Source organism: Hyla sarda, chromosome 12 (genome assembly GCF_029499605.1).
Source record: "Hyla sarda isolate aHylSar1 chromosome 12, aHylSar1.hap1, whole genome shotgun sequence".
Taxonomy (NCBI): Eukaryota; Metazoa; Chordata; class Amphibia; order Anura; family Hylidae; genus Hyla; species Hyla sarda.
Window position 1 is genome coordinate 38,615,815 of NC_079200.1, and position 21,120 is coordinate 38,636,934.

The 21,120-nt window shown below is 43.8% G+C and overlaps 1 protein-coding gene across 5 annotated transcripts in view; it reads left to right on the top strand.

Moving 5' to 3' along the window:
- Positions 1-3,303: 3,303 nt before the first annotated feature.
- The window catches only part of SPOP (speckle type BTB/POZ protein), a 92,663-nt gene continuing 74,846 nt past the window's right edge, over positions 3,304-21,120 (top strand). For 2 of the 5 annotated variants that reach the window (XM_056549408.1, XM_056549407.1), the window contains exons 1-7: positions 3,427-3,720; positions 4,219-4,305; positions 5,549-5,679; positions 5,771-5,892; positions 7,534-7,685; positions 7,772-7,899; positions 8,895-9,072. In XM_056549408.1, coding sequence (XP_056405383.1) covers positions 5,602-5,679; positions 5,771-5,892; positions 7,534-7,685; positions 7,772-7,899; positions 8,895-9,072 — 658 coding nt within the window. In that variant the 5' untranslated portion in view covers positions 3,427-3,720; positions 4,219-4,305; positions 5,549-5,601. Of the gene's footprint in view, positions 3,721-3,816; positions 3,944-4,218; positions 4,306-5,548; positions 5,680-5,770; positions 5,893-7,533; positions 7,686-7,771; positions 7,900-8,894; positions 9,073-21,120 lie in introns of those variants that run through there. The other 3 variants (XM_056549405.1, XM_056549404.1, XM_056549406.1) reach the window with 3 other exon arrangements.

The window sequence follows — 21,120 nt, forward strand, 5'->3', positions numbered from 1 at the left end:
TATACACAGGACTGTGTCTTTCCCAATCCTGTCCAATCAGCTGAATTTACCACAGGTGACTCCAATCAAGGTGTAGAAACATCTCAGAGATCATCAAGAGGAACAGAAGGGTCCAGAGCTAAATTTCAAGTGTCACAGCTAAGGGTCTGAATACCTATGTCCATGCAGAATGTTAATTTCTCATTTTTAATAAGTTTTCAACAATTTCTAAAATCAGGTCTATGGGAGAGTCTATGGGAGAGCAAAAATGCCAAGAAAAACGCCATGTTGGTTGTAAATATTGCGTTTTTGCAGGCGGTTTTTATTCTTTTTTGGACTTTAGCGATTCAAAAAAGTGATGGAGATACCTTTTTTATTAAAATTTCGTAGGGTACCATAAAAAATTAATAATAAAAATGATATAATAGTGATGAAAAAAATTGTATCTAATGAGATTTATCTTTTTTATTACGAAATGTTTATTAATTTTTAAACAGGGATCAATTTATGTAAGCGGGTAAAGCACTAAAAATGTAGCCGACAATAATAAAAAAATGTAGTGTGTGCGTGTTTTTCACTTTTTTTTTACATTTTTTTTAGGTAGTACTACTACTCCCAGTACCTGTAGTACCTGTACTAATTGACAGATCACCCGTTGCGATCCTTCTGTATAATATATAGATGCGGCCGCTTTTCTATGGTCACCTGCACTGACGTATATATATACACATATTCATATTTCCTGCAGAGAGCTGTGATTGTCCAGATGGTTCCAGCCAATCACAGCTCTAGGAATATGTGTATATATACGGCCATGCAGGGGACCATAGAAGAGCGGCCGCTGCATCCATACATTATACAGGAGGATCACAGCGGGTTTCAGTAGTGACACCCGCTGTGATCTTTCCTTAACTACAAGTACTACTACTCCCAACATGGAGTACACTCTGCTCCATGCTGGGAGCTGTAGTACCTGCATTAATACACAGATTGCATCATGTGTCAGAAGTTACACTCTCTGCGATCTGTCTATTAATGCAGATACTACAGCTCCCAGCATAGAGCAGAGTGTGCTCCATGTTGGGAGTAGGAGTACCTGCAGGTAAGAACAGATCACAGCGGGTATCACTACTGACACCCGCTGCGATCGTCCTATCTATAGCAGAGATGGAGCGACTGTATACAGCACTAGCATCCCTGCTCTGCACTATACTCCGGGCCGGCCGCTCATTCATATTTTCCTCAGAGCTGTGATTGGCTGCAACCATCCGGCCAATCACAGCTCTGGGCGGAAAATATGAACGGCCAGTGATGTGAATAGAACATCACTCAGAGTACAGAGCAGAGGTGGGAGCGGTGTATAGAGCCGCTCCATCGCTGCTATATTATGGACGATCGCATTGGGTGTCAGACTGACACCCGGGGCGATATGTCTATAGTACAGGTACTACTACTCCCATCATGGAACAGTGTGTTCCATACTGGGAGTAGTAGAACTACATAAAAAATGTGGGGGGAAAAAAGAGAAAAAAAGTTAAACACACACACTTTATAAAAAAAAAATGTATTAAAATTTTGTTATAAAAAATAAACATTTAGTTAAATACATTTTTACATCCCTACTGCATCTTTTTTTTTTTTTTGGTACCCAACTATTTTGTAAAAATTTGTAACAAAAAAAAAAAAAAAAAACGCCAAAGGGGCCAAAAAAGGCAAATTCCACACAAAGGTAAAAACGCAAGAAAAAACGCAGGGAAAAACTGTGGCAGTTTTTCTGGCATTTTTATGCCACAAAAATCGCAGGGCAAAAATCTCAGTGGAGTCCTAGCCTTACTGAACAGGTAAAGGTAAACTTTTTTTGTGGATTTTATTCATCGAGAATACAGGAGCTGTAAATGGTGACAGAAACTGGTCTCCAGCTGTTGCAAAACTACAACTCCCACCATGTTGGTGATGGTAGTTCTGCAAAAGCTGGGAGCCACAATTGTCAGGGCATGATGGGAGTTGAAATTTTGCAACAGTTAGAGAGCCTGAGTTGCCTGGGCATGGTGGGGCTTGTAGTTTTGCAACAGCTGGAGACACACATTTGTCTGAGCATGCTGGGAGTTGCAGTTTTACAACAGCTAGAGTGCCTCTGCTGCCTGCGCGTTGTAGTTGTGCAACAGCTGGTGAGCCACAGTTGTCTGAGCATGGTGGGAGTTGCAGTTTTTTAATAGCTGGAGAGCCATAGGTTGGGGAACGCAGCATTAGGGACTGCTCCTGCTGCAATTCTGTAAATACAAACCTAATAGGAGGTAGTTTTGCAGCCCTGGAGGGCCACAGTTGTCTGGGCATTATAGGAGTTGTAGTTTTGCAGCAGCTGGAAAGCCACAGGGTGGGTAACAGAGCATTAGAGCCTGCTCTTTCTGCAATTATGAACATATATATATATATATATATATATAATATGCCAAATAGTGGAAATCCCATTTATTTAGGAATAGGAATTCATTATAACCATTATGGGTTACAGGGTTTTAATGCATTTCTCATAGGTGATTTATAGGTGTGCAAAATGTGGTCAACCACGCTACTATGGACACCAAAAAAAGACGTTACGGTCTGTTTTTTTTTTCTTTTTCATAATGTAAGTGAATAGGAAATGGATTGCACTGTATGGCATAGAGTGGCATCCGTTTTTTTTTTTTTTTTTTTTTTTTTTAAGGATCTGTTAACGTATAGCTTTTTCCTAAAAAAAACAAAACAAAACAAAAACAAATAATTAAAAACCCATATACCTTAAATGGAAACAAAAATGGCGGTGGGAATGTTGCCTTACCAGGTTGTAACGCCATTATTGTAGATACCAACCTTCAAATGCAGGGTTTCCCCAACCATGGTGCCTCCAGCTGTTGCAAAACAACAACTTCCAGCATGACCGGACAGCCTTTGGCTGTCCGGACATTCTGGGAGTTGTAGTTTTGCAACAGCTGGAGGCACCCTAGTTGTTCTAATGACTGCATTTTCCTATGTCATGAGTTTTCCAGCAGTGACTAACCGCGACCAGCTACCATACACCACTAAACTAAGCCTTGAAAGGGAAAATTGGGGAAAGTTGACGCGCATGCGCAGGTCCCATTGCAGGCTCCACCACAGTGCGCGATGACGTCACCGGCTACCTACGCTTGTTCCTATTATGTGTGGCGTACGATACTTAAACGGTTCTTTACGTTGGAGAACATAAATAAACAATTTCGAACCGCTTTGGTCGTTTCCTATGGACCTTGTAATGCGCACGCGCCATTGTCATACGCACGCACCAACTTAGCTCGTCCTGCGCAGGCGCGCCCTCCGCCTAGGCAAAGGAACTGCGCTTGCGTAGCGTCTAATATTCCCCCATATGGAGGAAACGAAGATGACCGTCTGCGCAGGCGCATTACCGCCTATTGGCTTACGCCTGCGCCGTGAAGCTCTGCAGGGTTTCTCTCTTGCCAGATAGTGAGCATTCCTTGCTCCCCATATGCTGCCACATTATGAGCTGCCCTGCCTGTTGAGGTTCTAGGGGGCCTTAAGCAGTGGTCACTAGGGGGTGCCATCGATTACCCGGGTACTGGGACCTCGTTAGCTCGAAGGGGAGGCAATTTGGGGGGCCCCTGGGAACCTGAAGGGGGAGGGGCTACGAACCAGGAACTGACAGCTGATTATTACTTGGAATGAACACTTCCTGTGCTTGTGGGTGATCAGTTCTCTGTAATAATAGAGGTATAGTGCCTTGTATGTATATATCTATATATGTGTGTGTCACTAGTTACATTGCTTTACAATGTATATACCCATAGTTATAGCTGATGGTATACAGATGGGTTGGGGGTGTATACGTATAGGCAACGCCGCACATATACCATTATAGGCAATCGGCTGTATCTGGTGTTAACTATATCTTCACCATAGTGCCCGGTGGACTTGTACGAATACTGGACGCAGGGTAATCCTTCCCATTTACCTGGATTTGTGCAATCTTTATATGGTATTTACGACATGGCGCCTATGACATCACTATGCTTTAATATAACCCCATTGATCACTTCTGTTTGATGCGTTCAGCCACGTCCAGCTTATTTGCACCCACCCCCAAGGGCAAATATATTTGGCTGGTCTGTAGCGACGATGTCACGCCGATCCTTGATAGGACGTAGATGACCGACGAGATGCCTTCTCAATGCTCTAAGAGCTTTGCTAACTTTCTGTTTTTATTTTAAGGTTACTGCCATTGAGGATTCGGGTTGAGATTTAATGCGGACAAGTCCCTATACAGAGGCGGCTGTGAGTTTTCTGCCATACTGAAAGGTAAGCGAGTGTAAAGGTGGTTGGCGGACGAAAAGAAACGATCATGTGGAACATCAGTGTTCCCAAACCAGGGGGCCCTCCAGCTGTTGCAAAATTACAACTCTAAAAGGTGGTGTGAACGAAACCTTACCGGAACTTAAAGGGCTATAACACCATCGTTAAGTATTAACTACCTTCTAATGCAGTGTTTCCCAACCAGGGTTCCTTAAGCTATGAAGCTATGAAATTAATAGGAATGGAGTCTGGGTTAAGCTTGCGACTGCTACGTTACGGGTTATTGCCATCTCATAAAGTAATGGTATATCTCTAGGATATGTTATCACTTTATGGTCATAAATCTGAGACCCCTCTTTTTTTACTGAGGATTAATGGGGGGAAGATGTAGCACAGTATCCCTGTCACTCTACAGCAGCACTCCTGGGCACGCTCCAGCTTAGGATGGAGACCTGGATGCTGCTGTGCATGTCTGTGAAGGGACATTAGGGCTGCAGGCCCATTCTTCTCATGAAGGGTGGGGTTACAGCAGTGGTCCCCAAACTGTGGCCCTCCAGATGTTGCAAAACTACAATTCCCAGCATGCCTGGACAGCCGTTGGCTGTCCAGGCATGCTGGGAGTTGTAGTTTTGCAACATCTGGGGGACCACTGGGTTACAGGGTCCTAGTGATATGCCATCCTATTATGAGATGCAATACACTTTTTGAAGGAATTTACCCAGGAAAGACACTCTGCCCATCTGCAGAATCAGACCGCTGATCACAGTAATAGGCCGAACCATACATTTGACAATCACTGATCTTCTAGATTGACGCTCATTTAAGAAGGCCTGATAGGCCAATAATCGCCTGTATAATTGAACCCTATAGCAAGTCTATGGCCTGTTTTTTTTCTTTCTTAAAGATTATGTGCAGTGCTAAGAAATGTATCTAGGGGATAAATGTCTGATCATGGGGGTCCCACCTCTCGGCCCTGGCTGAGCTGCTGTGTGTGATGTTTCGCACACAGGTCAGCTGGTACAAACATGCCCCATCCACTCATCTCTATGGGAAAGATGAATTGGGGAGGCGTGTTTGTACCAGCTGACGTGTTGGGTTACGAAACGTGCTCTAGCAGTGCAGCGTTGGGGCCCCGTACGGGAGATCGTGGGGGGTCCCAGTGGTTGGATCCCCTGTGATCAGATGTTTATGCCCTATGCAATAGAACATGCCACCATGTTTACATATTTTTCTTGTTTATTTCTCTCAGGAGAAGGCCCTTAGGGCTCCTTCCTCCGCACCACAAAAGCTTCCAAGCTGGCGATGTCGCGAGTTCCAAGTCCCCCTCCCCCGGCTGAGATGTCCAGTGGTCCCGTGGCTGAAAGCTGGTGTTATACTCAGGTAAGTTTCTGTGTTCTACTGAGACAAAGATTTTCTTGCCATTTTCTCTTAATACCCAAAGCTGTTGATTGTTGTCTTTTTCTTTCTGCAGATAAAAGTTGTGAAGTTTTCATACATGTGGACCATCAATAATTTCAGCTTCTGTCGAGAGGAAATGGGTGAAGTGATAAAAAGCTCCACGTTCTCATCTGGAGCCAACGATAAACTAAAATGGTAAGATCGCAGGTTATGGGCCCACTCACAGACCTAGGAGTGCCTTTGGTTGTCCGGGCATGCTGGGAGTTGTAGTTTTGACACAGCTGGAGGAACCCTGGTTGGAAAACACTGTTCTAAGTTGTTTTTTAATATCTGTATTGCTCTGTTAAAGGAAGAGTTTCCAAATAATAAAACGGAGAAGCGCATAGAATTCAGATTCCCTTGTGTCAGCCCTTCAGAAGACATAGACTGCTGTATGACAGCCTGTAGCCTGGTGTCAGTTCACAGATTACCTCAAAAGGTTTTAGCATTGATAACATTTGCTGATCAGTAGGATTATGACTGCATAGACAATCAATTCATCATGTAGACTAATGCTTTAGTATTACTAGTGGGAAAACAAAGGAAACTATTCCAGATTGAGGCCCAAACTATGAGATTAGCTTTTTCTGTTTTCCATCTCAGCCCTTGTGAATACCTATCTTACACTGCATTGTACTTTACTTTGTTGTGTGCTGGATCATCAGAATTTTTTAATTATAAAGTTGCTTGTGTAATTTCCTATGTTAGTGTAAATTCATGTAACACATCTTAAAGGGGTATTCCCATTTCAAAGTGATGGCACATTGCTAGAATAAGCCATTACTTTGTCATCTGATGGGGTCTGACATCTGGGACATGCGCTGATTCTGAGAAATGAAGAGGCTGTAGTTCTTATTTAGCACTGTTCCCTTCAGTCTTTTCCCTTCACAGCGACACACACAGCCATCCACTGTGCAGGAAACTTCAGCACAGATATGGTCAGGTGAATGGGACTGGCTGCCTTCTGAGAGTGTACCTAGCTTTCCAGGATTAAAAATAGCTGAGGCTCAATGCTGTGGCTCCTAAATTCTCTAGATTGGTGGGGGTGTCCCAAAGGTCAGGCCAAGTGATGGCATATCCTAGGGGTACACATACATTTTTTGAAATGAGAACATAGCTTTAACACAGAAGTCCTGTCCAAAGGTTACACCATCAATGTGTGATAATCTGACTGGGATACACCCAGGATCATTTAAAGAATACCATTCTTTGATGCTGTAGAAAAACAGATGTCCATTAAAAACGGGTCTAACTTTATTGGAAAAATTGCGGGCTGGAGGCTTGTGATGTCACGGCCACGTCCCCTCAATGCAAGTCTATGGGAGGGGGCGTGACGTCCGTCACGCCCCCTCCCATGGACTTGCATTTAGGGGACGTGGCCGTGACGTCATGAGCCTCCGTCGCTACACCCAACGCTCTAAACGAACGCCGGGTGCAGCAGGGAGATCACTGGGCTCCCCAGCGGCGGGACCCACGCGATCAGACATCTTATCCCCTATCCTTTTGGATAAGGGTATAAGATGTCTAGAGGATAAGTACCCCTTTAAGCGCTAACAGCCTGAAACGTGATAGGATTTTGTTTTTATCTGTACTCCTTATGTGCAATTTTTCCAATAAACTTAGACCCGTTTTTAACATACACCATTGATGCCGGACATCTGTTTTTCTACTGCACTTCTTTTGAAGCCGGAAGCGGTGCTGGTGGGTCCGTGTACAGATGTGAGGAACTGGTCAGGCGAGCTGTGGTTATATCCATTCTGATCTGAAGGGTGATAATATTTTCTCTTCTTCCTGCAGGTGCCTACGAGTGAATCCTAAAGGTTTGGATGAAGAAAGTAAAGACTATTTGTCTCTCTATCTGCTGCTAGTCAGTTGTCCAAAGAGCGAGGTGCGCGCCAAATTTAAATTTTCCATCCTCAATGCCAAGGGGGAAGAGACCAAGGCGATGGGTATGTGGTCCTGTGGCTCTTCTTTGTTTTATCCTTGCTATTCTCTTCTGGTCCTGAGGTCAACATACCCTCATGTTCTCTTGCAGAAAGCCAGCGGGCATACCGCTTCGTCCAAGGGAAGGACTGGGGTTTTAAGAAGTTCATTCGTAGAGATTTCCTGCTTGACGAGGCCAATGGTTTACTCCCGGACGACAAGCTGACACTATTTTGTGAGGTATGAGATTGTACCTGCATACTAAAGGTTATGAGCTATAATCTAGTGTGAGCTCATTACGTGTCTGTGAGATTTAATACTTCATTTCCCCTGTGGTGGCACTGGGAGGGGTTATAAGGATGAATGTATAATAGCTTGGGAGGGCGGGGGGGGGGGGGGGGGGGGGGAATGGTGCAACCATTGGTATCGCCAGCGATCTCAAGTAGGAAGGCCCCAGGAGAGATAGCCAAGTGCCATAGTAGACGAAACTGGGAGAGATGAAAAGGAACAGGGGGTGCTCCCTCGTAGTGTATATCGACTTGGTGTGAACCCTCCACCTGTGGGGTGATGGCAATCTGATACCCGGCTCCGGAGAGTCATGGTGATCGGGGTGCAGTAGGGTGTATTAGAGGTATATAAAAGTAAGGCTGCCGCACTTGGACCGATTCTGGACTCCCTTGGGGAGACCAGTGTAGAAACGCAAGTTAAAAGAGAAAATGGTGTTCTTGGAGGGCTGCTCAAGGGTTGTCACAAAACGATGGACTCAGGCCAGCACAGGACAATAAATATTTTATTTGACAATATGGACAGCGCGTTTCGGCACAGTGCCTTCCTCAGGTCCAATTTGACAATACACTAGTAGTTAGCAGAGTAAGAGTGTGCTGGTGGGGATCCTGTGTGCATACAGTGCTGGCGTGGTCCTGTGGACCACGCCAGCACCGTGTGCACACAGGATCCCCACCAGCAGTCCTTATTATTTTCAAGATCTCTGCTTGCTGTTAGTGAATGGAAACGTTTTTAGTTCTCACACGCACAGGTTAAAAAATAATAAAACTTCTTACAGCTGACTTCCCCCCCCCCCCCCCCCCCCCCCCCCAAAGCATATTAGAAAGTTGTGTAACCTGACTGGACAACCCCATTAATTTATTATTGGCTCTGTTATATTTATACCGACCCTCTTTAGATAGTGGATGGGATTGGATAGTGATATGACCTGTTTGTGTCTTGTCCCCTAGGTCAGCGTGGTACAAGATTCTGTCAACATTTCCGGTCAAAACACAATGAACATGGTGAAAGTCCCAGAATGTCGCCTCGCGGATGAGCTCGGAGGGTTATGGGAGAATTCTCGCTTTACAGACTGCTGCCTGTGTGTGGCGGGTCAGGAATTTCAGGCGCACAAAGCCATCCTTGCAGGTCAGTGTAATGCAAATGCAACGATCCCTCTCTCATAAGTTTTATGTGCATTTCATTCCTGTGACTTGTCCTACCACAACATGTAAAGAAAAGTCTGTGCAGAACTCTTCGAGCAGTATACTTGGTGACAGACTTTGTGGGGAACTCTACACAAAATGATCTGATATATCAAATCTACAAATGGGAAAATCTGTAATATTGGAACATAAATGACATAAGGACCTCTGCGGAGAGTGTATACCCTTGTCACTGGGTTTCTAATGCTGCATATCTGACCCCCTACTAGTGATTTCAATGGACCTTTGATTAAAATTTTGTCAGATTTCCAGTAATAGAAACCTATAGGATGCCCTGAAAGGGTGTATAAGACGTTGTGGAAATCATTGGTAGTCTGTGACCTTAGAAGTTGCCAAATGTGATCTTGCTAATGTGTATCTAGGGCAGTGGTTCTTAACCTTGTTGGAGGTACTGAACCCAACCAGTTTCATATGCGCATTCACCGAACCCCTCATAATTGGAAAAATAAAATATGATTTTCAAATTCAAAACATAGAGGTATATATTTATGCATAGGTGCACAAAATGAACAAAACCATGGCAAGTGCCACTCTCATGTCGTTTTCGCAACAATGGCAGTGTCCCCCCCCCCCCCCCCACATTAGGCTGGCAGTATGTTCCCCCACATTAGGCTGGCAGTATGTTCCCCCACATTAGGTGCAATATAATCCCCCACATTAGGTGCAATATAGTCCCCCACATTAGGCTGACAGTATGTTCCCCCACATTAGGTGCAGTATGTTCCCCCACTGACATACAGAATGGCTGGAGGCTGTATGCCTGTGTACTGCCCCACTTCAGTGTTCCGACCACTGCTCCTCTGGTCCGGCCATAGCAGGACCGGAGGCTCACTGGTCAGAACACCAAAGCTGACGCGCCGCTGGTAAACACTTACCAACTGCCAGCTGGCATCCTTCTTGCTTCTTCTCTGCTCCTCCACGCTCCGATGCCATGGGCGCACGCATGGGACATGAGTGACGTCCTTGCGTGCGCTAGCTCCCGGCATTAGTTGCCAGCAGAGGTATCTTCTCCTTGCCTCTCCATTCTTGGACAAAGTGTATGTGTATGGAGAGATCTCAAGGACTAATTTGGCCAGCAGTCATTGTATATATGTGGTAAGCTTTAGCTATGGTAAGGTGGGGGTACCTTTCTGCCATGTGGAAACTGTGACTGATCATCCGATTAAGGGAAACTCTTCCTTCATTGAGCTTGCTTTGTGGTTCAATATGGGCTGAAGACAGCGAAATAGGATGTGTCTATAAGGGCTGAGGGAATTAGGAAACCATATACTCTTCTATGTCCTTAACCAACAGTACGGCCTTTATGAGGGCCATAAAAGGGCCTGATTCTACAGCACACTGTTTACGACGTTGGAGATAAAGATCTGCATTGGTGTTTTGTGCCACCCTCTGCTCTACAAGAAACCTCCAAACCCATCTGCTTTAACCCTCAAACGTTCTGTCCTTAAATAAGGTCACTGGATTTCTCGTGACATTATCAAGGATTGGGGTTCCCCTGTGCAGTCGGCCCTGGTTAATCTAGAAAGGACCCCACTGGTGTCTGTACACTCAGCCGGCTGTTGGGGCTCGTACAATAGCCCCCCCCCCCCCCCCCCCCGGGGATGGTGAGGATAAAGATTTTACCCTATATAACTCTTTGCCAAGCGTTATATAGGGTAAAATCTGATTACTGGTTCCCTTTAACAGGTTATTTAGTGTCAATTGGAAACTGAATAAACAAAAATAAATAAAATTAAAAAAAAGTACAAAATTCTAAAAAAAAAATTCCTTTACAAAAATCACTCTTTAGTTTATTGGCATCACGGAAAAAATATATAAATGATGCAGTTAAAAGTTTTTTCTAAGGAATATAAATGATATCTAATCCATGGGATAGGCCATCAATTTCTGATCAGCAGGGCGCTGGCAGCTACAACGCCCGGATGTAAACTATGTCCTGGGGGGATTGTGGGGTGGTCCGACCACTGTGACCCCCAGAAATCTTCTTCTGAACTGGACCCCAGCTCTCTGAGAACAGGTTGTGCTGCAGACGGCACCCGCTCTTTTAATCTCTATGGAAGAGCCAAAGAGTGCTGTACGCCTATAGAAGTAAGTAATCAGTATAATAACATTTACAAATGGAGTGTGTGTCATCAGCACCATGTGCTCCTCACCGAGAGCCGGGGTCCAGTTCAGGAGCTTGCTGGGGGTCACAGCGGTCGGACCACCCCGCAACCAGACACTAATCCTCTATCCTGTGGATTGGGGAGAAGTTGTTTTTCACCGGACAACTCCTTTCAATTAAAGTTAGTCCTCCACTCCTGAAACGGTGAAAACATTTTTTTTCGACGATAAGCCACATGAATGAAGCAATAAAACAATTATGGCTGCTGCAATGCAGAGAGGCAACAATGGCCCAATGTGGTTGGTGTTATCCCAGGATGCTAAGTTATCGACTGGATCTGATTGATTGGGGGTCTGAGCTCTGGGACCTAAACTGATCTTAAGAATGGATGGCAATTGTCTTAAGTTCAGTTCAGAGGACACTGTTAATGAATGGAGTGCTGACTATGCATGTGTACTGCTGCCCTATTAATTTAGGGGGTTGTTGTCTCCCCTTCTCCTGATAACAGGGGGTCCCAGCAGTCGGATCCCACACTGTTCAGCTATCTCTTGTCCTATAAGGTAGTGCGCTCTAAACTTTGGCCCACCAGGTGTTAATAAACCAGTCCACACATGCTGTAAGTTGTAGTTTTGTATCATCTGGAGGGCCACAGTTGCATCTGGAGATTCACTATTGCAAAACTACAACTCCCAGCATGCCGGACAGCCAAAGGCTGAGGGATGACGGAGTTTCAGATGAGGGAGTTGTGGCCAATGACTGAATGGAGCAACATTTTCCAACCAGGGATCCTTTAGCTCTTGCAAAACTACAACTCCCAGCATGCCCGGACAGCCTTTGGCTGTCCGGGCATGTTGGGAGTTGTAGTTTTGCAACAGCTGTATGCACCCTGTTTGAGAAATACTGCTATACTGGCCTGTAAGTCTCCACAAGCCTTTATGACTCTCTGCTCAAGGATAAACCTTAAAGGGGTACTCTTTTATGTATGTCACTATTTAGGTGACATCCATAAATGTCTCCTAAATATGTGAATAAATATAATAATTTACAGACGTCTGAAAAGCGACAGGACTAAGTAGTGTCGGAATATCAAATATTCTGGATTATCAGACGGTGACTGAAAAATCTATGGGACGAAAGGGCTAAAGGGGTACTCCACTGATATATATTTTTTTTAAATCAACTGGTGGCAGAAAGTTAAACAGATTTGTAAATCACTTCTATTTAAAAAAATCTTAATCCTTCCAGTACTTAACGCTGCTATATGCTCCACAGGAAGTTGCTTTCTGTCTGACCACAGTGCTCTCTGATGACACCTCTGTCCATTTTAGGAACTGTCCAGAGTAGAAGCAAATCCCCATAGCAAACCTCTCCTGCTCTGGACAGTTCCTGACATGGACAGAGGTGTCAGCAGAGAGAACTGTCAGACAGAAAGGAAATTCAAAAAGAAAAGAACTTCCTGTGGAGCATAACAACAGCTAATAAATTACTGGAAGGATTAAGATTTTTTTAATAGAAGTAATTTACTAATCTGTTTAACTTAACGTGTGACCCGATGACCCGGAGATACAAGGTGATCGGGGGTGTACAATACACTGGCACCATAGGGGCTTCCTAAATGGGACATGCCATAGAAAAACCATTTCAGCAAAATGTGCTTTCCAAAAGCCAAATGTGACTCCTTTTCTGAGCATTGTAGTGCGCCCGCAGTGCACTTGACGTCCACACATGGGGTATCACCATACTCAGAAGAGATGGGGTTACAAATTTTGGGGGGCATTTTCTCCTATTACCCTTTGTAAAAATTTAAAATTTGGGGGAAAACCAGCATTTTAGTGAAAAATAAAAAAAATTTTCATTTACACATCCAACTTTAACGAAAAGTCGTCAAACACCTGTGGGGTGTTAAGGCTCACTGTACCCCTTGTTACATTCCTTGAGGGGTGTAGTTTCCAAAATAGTATGCCATGTGGGGTTTTTTAACTGTTCTGGCACCATAGGGGCTTCCTAAATGCGACATGCCCTAGAAAAACCATTTCAGCAAAATGTGCTTTCCAAAAGCCAAATGTGACTCCTTCTCTTCTGAGCATTGTAGTGCGCCCGCAGTGCACTTGACGTCCACACATGGAGTAGTACCATACTCAGAAGAGATGGGGTTACAAATTTTGGGGGGCATTTTATCCTATTACTCCTTGTAAAGATTTTAAATTTGGGGGAAAACTAGCATTTTAGTGAAAAAAAAAAAAATGTAATAACACATCCAACTTTGACATAGACGTGAAACACCTGTGGGGTGTGAAGGCTCACTGTACTCCTTGTTACGTTCCTTGAGGGGTGTCGTTTCCAAAATAGTATATTTTTTTTTTTTTGCTGTTCTGGCACCATAGGGGCTTCTTAAATGTGACATGCCCCCCAAAAACCATTTCAGAAAAACTCACTCTTCAAAATCCCATTGTCGCTCCTTCCCTTCTGAGCCCTCTACTGCGCCCGCCGAACACTTGACATACACATATGAGGTATTTCCTTACTCGAGAGAAATTGGGTTACACATTTTAGGAAGATTTCTCCCTTTTACCCCTTGTAAAAATGTCTTCCTTTTCCCCCTTGTAAAAATTCAAAAACTGGGTTTCCAAGAACATGCGAATGTAAAAAATGAAGATTTTGAATTTTCTCCTTCACTTTGCTGCTATTCCTGTGAAACACCTAAAGGGTTAACACACTTACTGAATGTCATTTTGGATACTTTGAGGGGTGCAGTTTTTATAATTGGGTCATTTGTGGGGTATTTCTAATATGAAGGACCTTTAAATCCACTTGAAAACTGAACTGGTCCCTGAAAAATTCAGATTTTGAAAATTTTGTGGAAAATTGCTGCTGAACTTTGAAGCCCTCTGGTGTCTTCCAAAAGTAAAAACATGTCAACTTTATGGTGCAAACATAAAGTAGACATATTGTGTATGTGAATCCATGTATAATTTATTTGGAATGTCTATTTTCCTTACAAGCAGAGAGCTTCAAAGTAAAAAAAAATGCAACATTTTCTATTTTTTTCATCCAAATTTTGGAATTTTTCACCAAGAAATGATGCAAGTATCGACAAAATTTTACCACTAACATAAAGTAGATTATGACACGAAAAAACAATCTCGTAATCAGAATGATAGGTAAAAGCATCCCAGAGTTATTAATGCTTGAAGTGACAGTGGTCAGATGTTCAAAAAAATGGCTGGGTCCTTAAGGTATATTTGGGCTGGGTCCTTAAGGGGTTAACCCTTTCGCCCCATAGATTTTTTCAGTCACCATCTGATAATTCAGAGTATTTGATATTCCGACACTACTTAGTCCTGTGGCTTTTCAGACGTCTGTAAATTATTGTATTTATTCACATATTTCGGTGACATTTATGGATCAAACCCCAGAGCGGCATTATTTGAAATCTGTAACGTGTTCTCGAGTCGAGGCATGTGAGGAGGAGGGTTCGTACTATCTTCCCACTAAAGGACTTGTTCAAAGTAGACAATCCCTTTAATACTCTGTGTTCAGGATTGCTGTAGAGCCTGTGTAACCCAGATAGTGTTAGGACTTCAGAGTCTTTCTGCTCCTTTGAGAAAATGCGCAAAAAGTTTTCCCTGATGCCGTTCCCTGCAATCTGATTGGCCGGCGTCTAATTTTCTTTTAATTAAATCTACAAGGTGCTAATTTATTCCACGTTTGTAAAGAAAAAAGTGCGAGATAAACCGATAGAAGCCGCAGCGAGGTCTCAGATCCTTCTCTTTTTCTTTGTTTTTCTTGTAAATTACAGCATTAAAATATCCAAATGTCACCCCCATTGTTTCAAGCTGGGAATTGTAAGCCTATAATCAGAAGGTGCAGATTCTATATGGAGGGGGAGGAGGGGGCACAAACTTGTCTGATGTTGGATCCTTTTCCAAACTGATTAAAGAGATTAAAAGGATTCTAGAAACAGCTCCACAACATTTACTTCATTGGAGCCGAGCTGCAGTACCAGACACAACCCATTGGCATGTGTGTGGCGCTGTCCTGTACAACACCTTTTTGTTAAAGAGGATGGCCAGCGGTAATAAACTTATTCTGCAGGACTCCCGTACGGGGCCCTGGCTCTGCTCTTTTAGGGTGCATGCACACCACGTTTTTGCAATACAGTTCCCACATACGGTTTCAAGTTAAAAACCATATGGAAAACTGTAAGCATTGACTTAAAGGGTACCTTTCATCAAAAAAAACTTTTCATATGTTATAGATTAATGTATGCAGAATAACTTTCCAATTGCATGTTATTAAAAATATGCTTCTTTCTATTTAATTTTCCACTTAAAAAAAAATGACCACTAGGGGTCTCCCTACCAGTTTTTTTTTTTTTTTTTTTTTTTTTTATTATAGATTTCAGACTCGTGCAGGAGTCCTAAATCTCAGACTGCAGCCGGGACATAGACAAACTCCCTGGCAGGGAGCAGTACTGAGTTTGTCTGTGTCCCGGCTGCAGTCTGAGATTTAGGACTCCAGCATGAGTCTGAAATCTATTAAAAAAAAAAAAAGTACTGGTAGGGAGACCCCTAGTGGTAATTTTTTTTAAATGGAAAATTAAATAGAAAGAAGCATATTTTTTAATAATATGCAATTGGAAAGTTTTTCTGCATACATTAATCTATAATATATCAAAAGTTTTTTTTGATGAAAGGTACCCTTTAATATTGTAAACCGTATGTCAAACGCATCATCCAGTTTAGTCTGTTTTGCGTCTTATAAGGTTTGGCCGTAGTCCACCACGTTTTTTAGTCCGGGTGAAAAACCGTATACCTTTTTTTTTTTTTTCTTTTTTTAAACCATGAGAGTCAATTGGAACCGTATGTGCGTACGGTTCAATATGGATTTTGACTATGCACAGTTTTTTTTATTTTTTTTCTTGGAATTTCAATCAAACAAGTGAAACTTTATTCAAAATGGAGTGAAAAGTTAAATTATAAATTTCTTTTATTTTTAAACGATTCAACTGGACATAATTTTTCAAACCGTATACGGAACCCATTTAAATTAACACCCCTGATCCCATGGCACTGCTGTGGTGAGGCTTCTCTGGTCTTTGCCAACCTCGGTTTGACTCCATGTGACCGCTGCAGTGGCATGTGCCTACATGACTCATCACCACAGGAGCCTCAGGGGATTGGTAAGGTGAGTATTTATTTATTTTTTGCGCATCTACAGATAAATCCTCAGCAAGATCCCCCACTAATAACTATTGATTACTTCTTCCCTATTGAAAAATTTCCTATAAATATATATCTGAACCTACAAAAGAAATTTATGCGTTGCAAAAAAAATAAAAAATCAATTTGTGTATAAAAAAGTCTGCCATATATAATTTTTGCCGTCAGGCCCTGTGATAAAATGCTGCACAGAAAATCTGTGCTGTTTTTGCGAAGTTGGATCGCTAGAACTAGAGATGAGCGAACTTACAGTAAATTCGATTCGTCGCGTACTTCTCGGCTCGGCAGTTGATGACTTATCCTTCATAAATGAGTTCAGCTTTCAGGTGCTCCCATGGGCTGGAAAAGTTGGATACAGTCCTAGGAGACTCTTTCCTAGGACTGTATCCACCTTTTCCAGCCCACCGGAGCACCGGAAAGCTGAACTAATTTATGCAGGATAAGTCATCAACTGCCGAGCCGAGAAGTTCGTGACGAAACGAATTTACTGTAAGTTCGCTCATCTCTAGCTAGAACCCTAAGACCCGGCACATGGCATTTTTGTTATCTGTGCCGATTACACTCTTGTTATATTTTTATTGGGAATAAGCATTGTTCAGTGTGAACCGCAACGCATATTTATTTTTTGCCACGCATTTCAAGTATACTGGAATAAGTTGCATTGGGGAGATTCATCGAGACCTGTGCTGAGGAAAAGTTGACCAGTTGCCCATAGCAACCAATCGGATTGCTGCTTTCAGTTTTGAAAAGGCCTCATGAAAAATGAAAGAAGCGATCTGATTGGTTGCTAGGGGCAACTGGTCAACTTTTTCTCAGCACAGGTCTTGATGATGAATCTCCCCCATATTGCTTATTCTGAGTGTATCCCAAGCGAAAGCGATTGACTGGGACTGCGCTGCATCCATGACCAGGAAAAAAAAAAAAAAAAAAAAAAAAAAAAATATATATATATATATATATATATATATATATATATATATATATATATATATTTTATAACAAAAATAAACAAGGTCGTAATATTCAAATCTGTGACAAAATGGGAGGCTATGCTCCGCATTTCTGCTGCCTACTTAAAGCTACGTTATCCAGGGAATAAAACTTGAGGGATTTATTAGTAGCGCAGATTTTTGCGCAATGCGAAACCCGCTGTTAAAGTGTGTGGTTTTCTCAGTTGCTGCTCAAAATGTATTACATTGCGCTGGCCACTTTATTAATTTTTTCGGAAATGACAGGAAACTACTGGACAGGGCAAAAAAAAAAGGGGGTGAAAAGCTCACACACAAAATATTTTTTTGCGCGAGAGATAAATTCGGCGCACCAACCAGTGCATTTTCTAACTGTGACAAAAAGGGATGAAGCCAGTGCAGACGACATAAAAATAGCACAAAATGAGGTGATCATTCCGGCGCAAAATAAAAACACTCTGCACACGCAATGTTGCAGGTGTTTCCCAACTTTCCAGGGAGCCTGAATGGAGTAGAAATCTGAACTGATTTATACAGCCATGTTCTATAGCTATGAAGCTGTATATCATTCATAAGGTAATCTGAGTGACAGCCCTTATGGGTAATGTAGTATGTGATACATTTTGTCTAGAAAGTGAACATGTAGGTCAGCTTTTTCCAAACCGTGCCTCCAGCTGTTGCAAAACTACAACTCCCAGCATGCCCGGACAGCCTTCGGCTGTCCGGGCATGCTGGGAATTGTAGTTTTGCAACTGCTGGAGGTGCCCTGTTTGGAAAATGTAGGTTTATGGCTGATCTAGTCCTGGAGAAGCGTCTCTTCTGTTTCACGGGAACAGGCTGGGGCTGGCTTCAAGGGAAGCCGTATGACCTGTGAGCGTGTTTTAAATGGTGGGTGGAAGCCTTAGGGCCCCCGAGGGAGCGGTACATAAACTGTGTGCAGATGGCGATAATAGGGAGCAACACAATGGTGACCTGTAATGATAACATGATTAGTATGTGAGTGTAGAGGGTGATGAAGCTGCGGAGTCTCTCTTCTATCTCCTTACATATCCATAGACCAGTGTTCCCCAGTCTGTGGCTCTTCATCTGTTGCTAACCTACAACTCCGAACATGCACCCACAAACCTGTGGCACTCTAGCTGGGGCATAACTACAACTCCCAACATGCACCCACAAACCTGTGGCACTCAAGCTGGGGCATAACTACAACTCCCAACATGCACCCACCAACCTGTGGTACTCTGGGCATAACTACAACTCCCAACATGCACCCACAAACCTGTGGCACTCTAGCTGGGGCATAACTACAACTCCCAACATGCACCCACAAACCTGTGGCACTCTAGCTGGGGCATAACTACAACTCCCAACATGCACCCACCAACCTGTGGTACTCTGGGCATAACTACAACTCCGAACATGCACCCACAAACCTGTGGCACTCTGGTGGGGCATAACTACAACTCCCAACATGCACCCACCAACCTGTGGTACTCTGGGCATAACTACAACTCCGAACATGCACCCACAAACCTGTGGCACTCTAGCTGGGGCATAACTACAACTCCCAAAATGCACCCACAAACCTGTGGTACTCTAGCTGTGCATAACTACAATTGCCAACATGCATGCACCAACCTGTGGCACTCTGGCTGGGCATAACTACAACTCCCAAAATGCACCCACAAACCTGTGGCACTCTGGCTGGGCATAACTAGAACTCTGAACATGCACCCACAAACCTGTGGTACTCTAGCTGTGCATAACTACAACTCCCAACATGCACACACCAACCTGTGGTACTCTAGCAGTGCCCCCCCCAACTTGTTGCCAGCATGTTGGATTTCAGCATGCGCGATCCTTTGTTCTCATGGGAGATAAAGCTGACACCTGAGGTGTCTGGCAGTAGCCTAATACAGACCTGTCAGCAGGAAAACAGGGGTGTAAATAAGCATAACCCTAGATAGGATTAGTCAACTCTTCAGTCCTTTTCAGCACAGAAATATAAGCCTTTTTGTTATTTTGCAAATGAGGCTAAAGTGCCCAGGGGGTGTTCCCCGTCACAGCACGAGTCCAGGTTAGTCCGGTCCAAGTCCTATTTTTATTACCACCACTAGCCCGCTTGCACGGTCTATTCCGTTTTAGCTAAGTGCCAAGATGGCATTCCCCAGCTCCGTGTTTTCTTTATTAGTAGTGGCTGTCGGTCAAACAGGGTAGGTGGATGCAAGTGGGCTAGTGGCGGTGATAGAGAGGACTTGGACTGGACTCCTGCTGTGCTGGGGAACACCCCCTGGGCACTTGAGCCTCATTTGCATAGTAACAAAGGCTTATATGTCTGTGCTGGAAAGGACTTTAGAGATACAACAAATGCTTGGAATCCCGATGACTAGTCCTATCTAGCCATGTGCCTATTTACACTCCTGTTTTAAGCTGGCAATACACAAGAAGATGGCAGTCAGCCAAACCAGCATTCAGTTCACAGCCATCTTTCCTGATCTCTATACACATGCACGCTCAGTTTGGTCGAGTAGAGTACATGTGCTCTACATGTAAACTGCAGAAAGATCAGGCAGGTGAATTAAAATATTCCAGATCCTTCTCTCCCCTAAAACCTGCTGTCAGTGCGGAGCCCAGAAGCCTCTATTTACATTAGATGGTTTCTAGTTCGGGTTCGGCTGTACATGATGTGTATGGTCAGCCTAACTGCGCATGCTTGGTGTATGGCCACTGTATGGTTAAAGAATGTGGTTCAAGATTAATATACACTGTATCTATGTGTATATATCAAATGTAACAATGTAACTCCAAGTCAATGACACTTCTGTGAAATCACACTGTCCACTCAGGAAGCAACACTGATTCACAATCAATTTCACATGCTGTTGTGCAAATGGAACAGACAACAGGTGGAAATCATAGGCAATTAGCAAAACACCCCCAATAAAGGAGTGGTTCTACAGGTGGTGACCACAGACCACTTCTCAGTTCCTATGCTTCCTGGCTGATATTTTGGTCACTTTTGAATGCTGGCGGTGCTTTCACACTAGTGGTAGCATGAGACGGAGTCTACAACCCACACAAGTGGCTCAGGTAGTGCAGCTCATCCAGGATGGCACATCAATGCGAGCTGTGGCAAGAAGGTTTGCTATGTCTGTCAACGTAGTGTCCAGAACATGGAGGTGCTACCAGGAGACAGGCCAGTACAACAGGAGACGTGGAGGATGCCGTAGGAGGGCAACAAATCAGCAGCAGGACCACGACCTCTGCCTTTATGCAAGGAGGAGCAGGAGGAGCACTGCCAGAGCCCTGCAAAATGACCTCCAACAGGCCACAAATGTGAATGTGTCCACTCAAGCAGGAGAACTTGCACAATTGGTTGCTGACTAAATATTTTTTTTGTCCCACTGTAACAGACGTGACAGTCTGGAGATGCCGTGGAAAACGTTCTGCTGCCTTCAACAACCTCCAGCATGACCGGGTTGGCGGTGGATCAGTAATGGTATGGGGGGGGGGGGGGGGGCATTTCTTTGGGGTGCCGCACAGCTCTCCATGTGTTTGCCAGAGGTAGCCTGACTGCCATTAGGTACTGAGATGAGATCCTCAGACCCCTTGTGAGACCATATGCTGGTGTGGTTGGCCCTGGGCTCCTCCTAATGCAAGACAATGCTAGACCTCAT